Below are 12,987 nucleotides of genomic sequence, written 5' to 3'. Positions count from 1 at the left end.
ACGTTAAACAACACTTTTAAAGTACAATTTTAGCCACAGAAATTAGTTACTGCCAAATAATAATTGGCTTATTTAAATGCGGTGCGTAATCACTTTTAAGAAGATTTGGAAGATGTTCTTTAATGGGAACAGGTGGTGTTCCAAAAAGTTTCGTCCTAGGCTACTCCTAGTGGTTTCCTAACTTTTTGAAAGGCTCTCCCCCTCTACTAAAAGAAAAAGAAAGTGAAGAATTTCTGCTTCCAAAATTTACAAACGAAGAATTTCTACTGTTTATTTATTAATCACTAAAAGTAAGGGTACCTCGATTGCAAGAATTGAAATTGTTCCGCGTATACAATAAACGCATGGTTGTAACGAAGAAACCTTGTCTTTCCTCGACACAAGCATTAACCAACATCATTTTCATATCATTACTGTTCCGCGGATGCCGTGACGGCGTCGAGCTCGATCTATCAACCGAAGACGTTAAATGGATCTTGCCTTGACCACAAAGACGAACGGGAACACTTCGAGAAGTTACGCGGAATGTAGGACGAAACGACGAAGAAAAAAGGAAGAAAGATTATGCGTTTCGTAACTGATAACTGGTATCTTTAATTTCGTTGCACTCATCGTCCTGTTCGCTTTAATTATTTATTATTTTATAAATAGTTGAACAGAATCATTACCAACTGGATATCATGTGATACCAGTGGTCAAGCTAGATCATTCATTCCTGCGCCAAGATCTAGGTGCTTCGAATCTTAAATCTTCAGTGGGGTAAAGAGAAATTTTAGTTAAAAAAAGATGGCTCAAACATCCATCAATCCTCAACGACTTCTAAACTACGACTTACAAGTCGCGCGTATCAACTCGTATACTAACAATCTAATAATTAAAACACGAAGTGACTCATTGATACCAATTTGAATACGCAAGCAAACCAGCAGAATTATCAGCCCCTGGAGAACAACTTCGTAAAGGGCTTCCATCCATCCGACTGTTTCATGCGAATCCATCATTCCGCGTATCGTTCGTTTCGGCGCGTTCCGGGGACAGGTTTGACGCGCGATAATCGAACTATATCCCGCACGGGAATTATATCATCGTCGATGACGAAGACGACGCGTTTCGATTCGCGGGAACGGCATGCCTGCGGACGCGGATGACGATTCTCTTCACGAGAACCGCTTTGTTCCGAAACGCGATGCGCGCCGGTGGAAACCGGTCATTTTACCACGTACCGGTGGCGTGCAAACGGAACGAGGACAAATCGGCGTGCCCCGCCTCCCCGCGGGTGGCAAATTTGGGATCCGTGACCGCTCTTAATATCGCGGGGGATTGGGGCAAGGGAGTAACAAGGCACGAGCTGGTGCGCGGAATGACTAAAACTCCATGTGTTGGTTAACGAATGCGAGAATGCGGCCTGGCGCCAACGCACACGCACGCATCGGACGTGTCACGCAGTCTTCGCTACCGGCCTCGGTATATTGGTTTATCCCTCCCTTCCAGCTTCCCTGGATCCCCTTGTTGCATAGCTTCGAGACATGCACGCGAACTCCTCGTTTTCTTCGTCGTCAGAGAGGAACGACGCGAACGAAGAAAAGAGGACGGGAAAGGTGGCAGCAGCCAGTAGCGGTTTAGAGTATACAGAAGGCGTTAAGGTAGCGCCGGATAAGTCAAAGCCTCTTCGACCTTTCGAATTCTTGTAAGTCACAGCTGCCCGTGACTAACTATTTATTCGCGACCTTCTGGATCCTTGCTCTCGACCAACGAGCTGCCCCTCTGTTAAAGGGGCACGATCACTCAGAAACTTTGAAATTTTCGAATTTTTTTTACGTTTCCTTAAGGTACGACGGTAGAAATATTCCTTTGTGGCCAACTTTTTATTTGCAACGTTCTCCATCCTTGCTTTTGGCCAGCCTGGTGCCCTTCCGTTAAAAAGGGCACGACCGGTCAGAAATCTTGAAATTTTCGACTCCCTTCTATATTTTCTTAAAGTGTATGACGGTAATAATAATTCTTGAAAATTTCAAGCGATTTAGAGTATACAGAAGGCCAAGATATACAACTTTATACATACAGTCAGTTCCATAAATATTCGTACCCCCAATGCTTATTGAGGAAACTTGTTTAAATCAAATGGCAGGTTTGATGTTTCCAAGTGTATGTTTGTACAAATATGTTGATGTACATATAAATATATACATAAATATATACATAAATATATACATAAATATATACATGCATATAAATATATACATGTCAAAACTATTATTTTATCTAGTCAAACTTCAATAGACGTAGAGAATATGAATATTTATGGGATTGACTGTAGGCCACTCCAAGCTGATCTAAACTGGACTTGAAATTTTGAGCCTCATGTATTCAGATCCGTGAATGGTCGCAGGTGATGAAAGTGATCCCGAGTACGAAAACAACTACGAATTAAAGCGGCGTTTAGAATACCATTATTTAAAAAATTATTATTCATGAAAAATGTCCAGGTCCGAGTACGACTGTGCTCGTAAGCGATCAGCAAAATGTTAATTGTTCGTCTCATTAACTGGAGGAGATCTCGAGGAGCATAACGGGGAATAGGTAAATCAAGTGGCGGTTAATTCAAGTGGTCGATCGCAACTGGCGTTTCAATTCAAGTATCGATCGAGATAAACACTTTCTCGTGTACACACTACGAACGATCATCCTGACGACGATACTGTCGTCCGTCTTATTCGTTTCCTTTCTGCGACTGTCCTCGTATGTTTCGCATTCTCGGCGCTCCGTTTTCTTTCTTTTACTTGTTCGTCCTGTCGTTATTGCGAAGAGCGGTAAAGCTCGCGCCGCTAAAGTAAGTTAAGTACCTACTAACGGACAAGACTGCGAGGCATGCTAAATCGAGATAGCTACATCATTACGAAGCTGCAACTCCGACTGGCGCCTCTACTTCTTGCCCCATATGGCCAACGTGTAAACCTTACTTTTTCTGGCGTTACACTGATACCAGAAGGGTTCGAGAAAGAGGCGACGAGCTAAAGTGTGCCCAAATTTCATTGGTCGCGTTTCTACGATGTGTTTTCAACACGAATGCGTGTCCATTCGTTTTGAAGAAGGAAAGGAGATGCTCTGTCTATCCAACTATTTTTATATTTCAAGTTATGATATGTATTCTTCAAATATATTTCACCAATTTTATCATACACTATAGTATTAGGTTGTCCGAAAAGTTTCTTTCGCTTTATTAATAAGTAATACATGCGCAATATTCTATGTTTTATGTAACATTACTGAATTGTGCACGATTCATTTTGCTCCGTTACTGTTACAACATGAATATCTATGAAATTAGATTATCTATTTATACAGACACGACCGCGTAAAATAATTGAGTGCAACTCGCGAAAGAAACTTTCGGGACAACCTAATATATTATCCATCTCCACCCCTTTTCTGTGGAGAAATTTCTGATTCCGCGTTTGTAAAAGTCCTCGTCGAGTTAATAACCATCCGAACAGCGGATAGACGACGATCGCCGTAAATCGAACGAACTTGACATCTCTATGCACTAACCTCGTCGATAAACTAATTATCCGTCTCCTTATTCTCATGTAAACGAGGAACGGTAGCCTGGGCACACAGCGTCGAGATTTTTGAGAAACGTTGAGAACCCCTGGCTGTGTGTGTTTACGATGGGATTTAAAGAAGCATCTCTCTTATCTTCGTCCGACACGGCCACGGGTGAATCTCTTGGTTTTTCAGTTCTATCGGTCTTATTGGGCCTTTTTCTGCTCGGACGCCGGAGCGCCGGGACCCGCTACGGTACGAGACGGGACGCGCCGTCACTTCCTGCATACAAAACTGAAGCGCCATTAACATTCTTCTGCAGTCCACGATCGGCCGCATTATCTTCTACCGATATAAGTACGTACACGTGCATACGCATACAAAGGAACGCGTGTACTCGCATACCCGCGTGGCTCAGTCGATGCCCTAATATGAATAATGCGATCGGCCTGCCATGAGTCTTCTCCCGTTTCTCTTCTTCATCTTCTCGTGGATCACGCGATCTCCATGGGTAGATTGCTTGGATTTCGACGTCTTCGCGACGGTACCGCCTCAAATCATCGACGTCATCTACCAGAAAGTAACGCCGATTCCGCGACTCCGCTGCCACGCTCGGCGATTATCGAATCTCTCGATGTTTGTCGCTCTTCGACCTCGCCTCGATACCGAAATCGAAAAAAAGCTGGCAACGTTCTTGCAGAACTTTCACGGTGTGTTAGTGGGTATCAGTGCGGTAGTAGTATTAACGCGGCCGATCGTGGGGATGGTCGATTTTCTCGCTTTTAATGGGTCTGTTTGCTCGCAGACTTTCTGGATCAAATTTCGTACTTTTGTATTTGGATAATAAGTTGGTATTTGTTTCATGTTAAAGAGTCCTTTCTTCGAACCATCAGGATTTATTGTTTACTCGTATATAGCATCCGGTGATCAATTGTAAGATACTAATGGCGTTTATTGTTGACAGTCAACCTGTTAACAGTTAATGCTTCTGACTGAAACTTTCAATACTATTAACATGAGATTACTCTCTCTTGTAAAAATATTGTAACGAATGAAAGTGTCTTCAACTGTGTTCCACTTTTAAGTTTCTTTTATTTCTTATTTACATTTGGCTATAAAAGCTGGGGTATTTAGTGAAACTTGTTCTACGTTTTGGCTACGTCTATTATAACCCTCTTTAGGAATAAGCATCGCCGATGTCAATAAACAAGTCAACATTTACCGTAAAGTGATTTCGACTTAATGAGTGAGATTAGAACTACGTCGTTCTTATTGACTAAGATTATCATTTTCATTCTTCGATAAATGTAATAGTGATTGAGACTCTTGAGACTGAACTACTATAGCTCGAAACATGGAGAAATTAAAAACAAACGGGGGTGTCGCATTTTTTCTGATAACAATGTTTCTTCGACCTGCATTCAGTAAGAATTTTGCAAATATTCTTTGCAAGACTCTGTCAATACAAAATACAACGACGATATAGCGATATTGATCTTTTTTTCGCTCGTCTTAACCTTTATATACATATACTGCTCAATGTTGACAGAGATTTAAAATTTAGATTCGAATATTATTTGAATATCATCATCGTGTGAATAGTATAATAATGTCTCGGGACATACGAATACCATATGTTTACGTAACTCGTATACTCTAGAATTCAATGTATCAATGTATCCGCGGCTCCCATACCTAAGAATGAGTCAAACAACAACACGAATCGTAGGGTAGAGGACTGGTCGTGTAGGTAAAGCGGTCGACTGTGGATCCGAGGATCGTGGGTTCGAATCTTCATGCCTTATTGTTTTTCGTTTAGACTTCTACATAAAATATAATATATCTCATATATGTATACATATGTATATACATATATAGCAAGCCCTCGATAGAACGACAGATTTCTCCCTTGATATAACAGCACGATCATTCCCACCTCCAATCAATAACTGTCGCGTCTTTGATGACTCGTTTGAATAGCAGCTGAATAATGAAACATTAGTCACCCATCAGGAATGATAATTGAAATTTGTTGAGTTCATACATTCCTCTGGAATATGAAGAACATTTACTAAATACATCTAAGATACATGCATTTATACAAAAAACAATATAAATATTATTATATCATTTGAAGAAATTAGAGGCTTCACGCCACACCAATTCCGCGAAGGCACTCTATTGATAACATCGTCATTTCATAACCACTCATGCGATCTGTCACGTACGGATTACACATATCGGAATTGACTGTTACACAATTAGTTGCACATAATGAAATAACAATTATTCTTATCTCGGTGTGGTCCAATTTAGTGACTTGTGTTGAAATTAATTTTGGATAATGAAATAATTGATGAAATAATTCAATTATTGATTCAAGGATCGAATCAATAACGTATTTGACGCGACATACAATTGACTGCGAGTGAATACAGATCGAATAATTTAAATTTTCAAATATATTCAAAGATTCCCACCTATTTGAAGTCACCTTCGCACGTGAAAACAAAATAAATAAAACATAAAAAGAAAATGTTCTTTCGATATTAAAATATGTGTTCTACGTACACATACATTTTTTCATATACGATCGATTAACTAATAATTATTTTAATTCGCTACTTCAAATTAATAAATTCTAATTATCGATTTATCTTTCGTCGTTTGTTTGTTCAGTAACGCCATCTAGTGGACATAGCAAGAACTTCGACATCGCAGATATTACATGACGATGAAGCAGACTAATACAGCTCTGTTTGTTTCTCTCTTCAAATTATAAACTTGTGACAACATTTGATAGCAACTGAATGATATCGAATAATGTAATTTCTTTTCTATCGGTTTCAGCTTACAGACAAACATGTGTCTAAAGTCTGTATTTTGTTTTGTTATTTTAATAAATAACAAACAAAAATCAACATCAACAAACAACAAACATCAACACCAACATCATAATCCAGTTCGTGAAATATAAATCTCGTTCAATTTACGAATCTATCTTACATTTTATCCATGGTCTTGTTCCGTTTAGGGAATAATTTCGTCGATGAGTTGGCACTAGCTGTAGTGTCGCGGATAAAGCGAGAATTCTGGGTAAAATAACGTTTGTCGTGTCGGCTGTCGCTTGTAAAATTTCATCGGTGGGTTCATTACAAAATACGATTACAACGATAAAGTCGGAGCGATAGAATTTTATTACGTAATTTCTTCATATCGTCGGACCAATTCGCGTTCAAATCAAATATTTTCGTGCGTTCTAGCGCCGTGCATTTCTCTTGCTTTACTATTTAGCTCGTTGATAACCGAGTGTCGTTTGCAGTCTTGTACCTGCGTGCTTGCGTGAGTGTAGCAAGACGATTCCGTATTACGCACCTCCTCCCGTTTTAATACTATTCCTCGTTTTCCTGTGATTTTAGCTGTGCCGTGCCATTTAAGGCCAATCCACGATGATTGACCTCACGGTAAAGACTTTGGATTCGCAAAACCATGCTTTTTCATTGGAAAACGACGTAAGTATTTTTTTTCTCTTTTTTCGGACAACAAATCCTTATTCTACATATTTACCAGTTCAACGACGTTATTTCCTACAATACTCTCGATGGCGTCTCACCAATTGATATTACTATTTTTAATCGCATATCTCATACTGTGTATTTTAGAAACCATTGGCTTCCAATATAGCACGATTCGTATTGACGAATCATTTGCAATACTCGTATATTATCGTTAGATGTGTACAGTATGGCAGTCTTGCAGTTTATTCCTTAATGATTCCAATATCTACAATTAAACAAACATATTTATGTATTTGACATATTCGCAATCTTGTATAATGTTACAACACTTTCTCCATTTTACTTTTGTAATTAGATTATTGTTTTAATATTAGATTTGCGCATAACTCCTGTCCCTGGAATCCTTTTGAAATGTAAAATAACATATATTAAATAAATTCATAGGTATTTAGAGTTCTCACAAGCAAAACATTTCATATGTTTTTGATCTTTATATTTTAATCCTCATCAATACACTTTACATGTATGTAATGATTATTGTAGTATGACATGAATTATTATATCCATTTGATCCTTTAATTTGCATGTAAATATATAAAAATTATATACTGTCAAATAAATTGCTATTGTCTTACCATTTCCTCTTCCCACTGTGACTTTCCTTTTTAATTAACATTTGTATTTTTAAAATATTCACGCTTACACATAAAATGATTACACACAAAACAATGAAGTTTTATGCAGAAGTACACCATTTTTATAATAAATTTTCAATACAAATAATCCTGTTTCTAAAAGGAACCTGCATTAAATAAGAATATAATTATAAGAAGCCTGGCTAAAGATACAATGTTATAACTACTTGAAGAACCTTCTATTTAAATGTAACCATTTGTGTAAGAAAGTTTAATTTTGATACAAGATATTTAAATAAATGGACAGAACTTTCTATCGAATATAGATACTTAAAGTATAAACATATGATGCAATAATGATAGTTAGTAGGAAACATTATGGGTAGTAGTATAAGGCATAAGAAACAAGATGAAATTGTTTGATATTGATTTGTTATTAATAAATTATTTACATATAGCAGACTACTAATGATTATAAATAAAAAAATTTTCATTGCATTTCTTTTTAAAGCAAATTACAGTAAGAGGCTTCAAAGAACATATAGCAGAGTCAGTATCAGTACCAGCAGATTCACAAAGACTTATTTATTGTGGTAGAGTTCTTCAAGATGACAAAAAGTTAAATGATTATGGTACGAAAATGTTTCTTAATCATTCACAATATACATTTGAAACTGTGTAATAAGTTAAATATTTATAATTTAGATGTTAATGGAAAAGTTATACATTTGGTGCAACGTGCACCACCTCAACCAGGTCAACAAGGGAATGATCATGGTTTTGAAAATCTTCAAGCATACTTGCCAAATCTTCAAAGATCACTCTCTCGAGTTATTCATGATCAAATGTATGGCAATGCTATGTATTTGGGTGCAATGGCAGTGCCAGCAGAAATTGTTGAAGGGCATGGTATAGTAATTAATTATTGTATGATATCATCTATATTTTTGAAAGTTTTTTTTCTAATATGCCTGATTTATTGTTTTCTATAGGATTGGCAGTACCTCAGTTGAGCAATAGTTTATCTAGCAGTCGTTTAAATTTGGCAAGACGAATGCTTCAACGTGCAAATGCACTTATAGAAAGACTTGATGATCCTGATTGTCCCCTTAACCCCACTACAGTTGAAAATAACCAACCACCAATAACTCCACAAGTGCAAGTTCAACAATTAGATGGAGAACAACTGTAAGTAAAGAAGCTAGATTTAATATTCCTTTGAAGATACGAAGAAAACGGAAAATTCAGTTTTAGTCAAGAACGTTTTACGAAATATAACATATTTTTTTTAAACGAATGCAAATTGATAAACTGTTTGTCCTTTTCAGTAACAATGAAGATAGAACAATTAGTGGTACCAGAATAACAGAAGCTACAGTAGCTGCGATTGCAGCTGCTTTGTCTACAGCTGGAGCAAACAATGTCACATTAGTTAGAGGTTTGTATACATAATAGAAAATGCATAAAATGTACGAACAGAGATATGTAAATGTATCTCTACATATTTTTATATACAATTATAAATTATCGAATAGGAAATTTTGATGACGGCGTTGAAACAGTCCCACTTAGCGAAGCTAATGATGATAATCAATCAGATACTCAACAACCACCACAACCATCGCAATCTGAACAACAAGGATCCACGTCGAATAACGATGCGCAATCTACCAGGCAATCCACGTAATGATCGCTTTATGCTTATCAGATAGCTTGTAATATAAGATAATGTTACATAATTCATGCATGTATTATTTTTAGGCTTCCGCGACCTCCACAAATGGCAGAATTATTGGAACTATTACTGAATGCCCAAGATAGTTTGCGACCTTATATAGAACATTATCGACAACTGATGGTTGCCGACCGTTCTTTACCTCGAGGAGTAAGTACATGTTCTTTAATATGCAATGCAGGTATAAATCAATTTATTTTTAGAACCACTTGAAATAAAAAAAATCATTAACATCTAGGCAGGAGGTGTGGAAGAAAGTCAGAGAATAGTGGATGGTGTAAGCCAAAGCTTACACTACATATCTCATGCTTGTCATGCATTAAGCGATATTATTGTTGATATGACCCAGCAACCACCTAGAAATTTGCGATGTAGACCAATTATTATTCAACACTCAGCTATTTTACAGCCCGGTATACCAATACAGGTAGAGGTAAGGATTAGCAACCACAGTATTTAAATTTTGTTTGTGTAGTGAAATCATTTTATAGTGTATTTCTTCTAGGCACATATTAGTTTGCACGGCCGAAATGCGAATAACAATAATGGTGGCGAAGAGAATGCTGATTCAGCAAATACGGTTCCACAATCAGAATCAAACGAAGCTACTACCGAGGAAACTAATCAGCAACCGGGACAGGAAGCTGCTTCTCAACAAACTGAGCAACAGCAAGAACAAACGCAATCTCCATTTGGTACAGTCTTCAACCTACCAAATAACGTGGAAGTATTAATGGAGGTTAGTCCTGAAAATAATATGGACGCTCCATCAGGGAATGAACAACCTCCAACTGGGGAAAATAATAATAATAACAATAACAATAATGGCGGAAGAGTAGGTGGTACTATCGGTTCATTCACATGGGGTTCAGCTCCACCCCCAGATTTTATACGTAACTTAATGCAAGCTGCTGGTTACATGGTACAAGGTGGTATTACTTCTACAACAATTACAACCCAGAATCCTCCAACTGGAGGACAACAGACAGTTACTTCATCACTTGATGGGAATACAAACGCTGGACAAAGTACGCAAGCACGAAGCAACGTTGGTACACATCCTACTACAGCAACACAAACCAGGAGTACCTCGCGTCCGCATGTATTCCATCAACAGGCGCATTCTTTAGGTGTTGGTATGAGTATAGGCCAAGGACTTGACTTTGATCCATTTCTTCCTTGCAATTCACATCATGTCCGTCGAACGTCGACCACAACTTCTAGTACTGTCACTTCTACGCCGCAAGGAACCCGAACAGCTCGAACATCTACGCCCGAAACTCAGTCTCAACCGCAAACAGCAACAACCTCAACTACGACTAATAACACTAGCCCTACGAATACCACAGTTTTAATATCATCGCAAGAGCGTCCTACTAGGAATTTAATCCGACAACTGTTACGGTCTTCAGGTCAGCCGTTAGGTAACATCGGTTTTGACATTAATAACCGTCGTATACTCGGAGACGATGCAAGGGCTAGCCAGATGGCTCGAAGTTTGGCTAACACGACTATGAGATTCAGAATTCCAGAATCTGTACATAACTCCACGCCATTTTTCACGTCGCAGAATCCAGAAAACGAAGAGAATTTTTTCATAAATTTGATTTCAGTAATCTCAGATAATATGAGTATACGAGATCTATCAAGATTACCAGTTGACAGTTTGGAACCAATTGTTCGTCAAAGATTGGCATTACAAGAATTCTTTCAAAATAATTTTCCAAATACTACAACAGAAACACTTCACGAACAAGTCGCAGAACGACTGTTACCAAACCTAAGACCACATATACAAAGTTTCTTACCACAAGAAGAAATGGTGCCATTTCGTACTAGAAATGGTTCGCGTATCGATATTAACGCAACCATAGAAGCTTTGCTTCGCCGTTATATAAAATACTTTCTGTCATTTATTTTCGATTCTGATATTGACGATGAAAGATTCGGGGAAGAAACGCGCGAAGTTCTTCTTAGATTTTTAAAGAAGACACTCGGTGTACTTCAATATGTCATTGGTTTTGGACCTGCGCTGGAGATTATATCACATTTTTTGAGTAAAATATTAGAGCTCTGTGATCCTGTGCTGCGTCGATGGATTAAGGCAGTATTTCTATCCCGTTGGAACATTATGATTCGATTCCCGGAACGGCGAACTCCTCCACTTTTAATATACAAGAATGAAACCACCACCCCACCAACAACGTTGCCTTCGGCCCCTGCGCATCAACGTTCGCAAACACAATCTGAAGTGGAGGTTAGTTATACATGTTATTGTTTACGCAGATCAAAAATGAAATAAATCGAACAACCTTGTATCGTTTCAGCATATGGAGACTGAAATTATTGAAGAGAGAACAAATTCTGAAGCATCTGCGCTCGATGACAGTGAAGAAATTCCAGAAAGATTTCCTGGTCAAGCAATATTACCTTCGGTAAATTTATAGCTTTCTTATAGATATTTATATCGTAAAAAACAAGCACATAAAAATTGGTTTTGTTTTAGGATTGGGTACCAATAATTGCTCAAGATGGAGTAAGGCAACGTCGCCAGGTGCAAACGCAGGAAATGACGAATGGTGGAGTAGCAACATTTAGCGATGCCTATATAGGTACACTGCCTATCAAGCGGCGTAAACTTTACGAGCAACAGAAACCACAGTTATTAGTCAGCCCTACCCCCAATCATTCGGTAGTAGCAGCGTCTATGGAACGTTTAGTTCGAGAAGGTGTAACTCGAGCGGGTGTCGAAGAAGTTGACGGTGCTGCTGTCGCTGTAGCCGTAGATCCCGGTGTTAGACGCGCGTTTGGTCAGGCTATCAGGGAATGCTTGAACCCACGTAGATACGAAACCCCAGATTTTCCAGACCCCGTACGTTTCCCCAATGCAACTAAATATTTCGCAGATCAAGATAGACCACCAAAATAATAACTATAAGAAGGAAGCAATTTATAAGGGCTTAGAGTATTTATAAAGGAGAAACGAGGTAGCGTAACGAAGTAAGAAATTACAGTGACCAAGGAATATATTAAGATATATTCACAATCTGTAACCACGAATATTTTTAACAATTATAACTGTATAGGTCAGTCCAACTTAATCCAACTATTTCTTTTAAATTTAATATATCTTCAAACAATATCACACAGTGAAATATTGCGTAAACTACTATTTCGTTTAATCGGTATAGCGTGTAGATCGTGAGGTACGTCTAATTTTTCAATGTACAAATATGTTACATAATTGATATTGTACTTCTATGTTATTAAAAATTGCAGTATATCGGCTAACCTTGCTCTCTCCCGTTGTACTCTAAGCATAAATTGACCCCAATGCAACACTATACTAACACAATTCTTTCATATTAAAACGCGTTTTCTGTAGAATTATTGTTATGCAAATGAAGCGTATTCTTAATCAAACGACACACGTATAGGTACATCATACAGACGGTGATGTGTATTAATAATTATCATACTTCTAACCTATGCATATTCTACGCTATTCAAGTGTCGTCGATATTAAAATGATATTTTTAATATTTATTCTATTCGT

General features: G+C 37.9%; 1 protein-coding gene across 2 annotated transcripts; it reads left to right on the top strand.

Annotated features, from left to right (window-relative positions):
• Positions 1-6,616: 6,616 nt before the first annotated feature.
• LOC128875056 (large proline-rich protein BAG6) lies at positions 6,617-12,765 on the top strand. 2 transcript variants are annotated; one of them, XM_054120369.1, is made up of 12 exons: positions 6,617-6,885; positions 6,963-7,055; positions 8,208-8,328; positions 8,402-8,605; positions 8,689-8,884; positions 9,025-9,134; positions 9,232-9,379; positions 9,458-9,581; positions 9,670-9,864; positions 9,937-11,688; positions 11,759-11,866; positions 11,938-12,765. In XM_054120369.1, exons 2-12 carry the CDS (start codon positions 6,993-6,995, stop codon positions 12,358-12,360), a joined length of 3,444 nt encoding a protein of 1,147 aa, XP_053976344.1. In that variant the 5' UTR covers positions 6,617-6,885; positions 6,963-6,992; the 3' UTR covers positions 12,361-12,765. The 2 variants fall into 2 exon arrangements, with proteins under 2 accessions (XP_053976344.1, XP_053976345.1); XM_054120370.1 differs by having other exon boundaries at positions 6,621-6,686.
• The last annotated feature ends 222 nt before the right edge of the window (positions 12,766-12,987 follow it).

Source organism: Hylaeus volcanicus, chromosome 4 (assembly GCF_026283585.1).
Source record: "Hylaeus volcanicus isolate JK05 chromosome 4, UHH_iyHylVolc1.0_haploid, whole genome shotgun sequence".
Classification (NCBI taxonomy): Eukaryota; Metazoa; Arthropoda; class Insecta; order Hymenoptera; family Colletidae; genus Hylaeus; species Hylaeus volcanicus.
The sequence above is the reverse complement of the archived record's forward strand: the minus strand, read 5'-3'. Positions and strand labels throughout refer to the sequence as shown.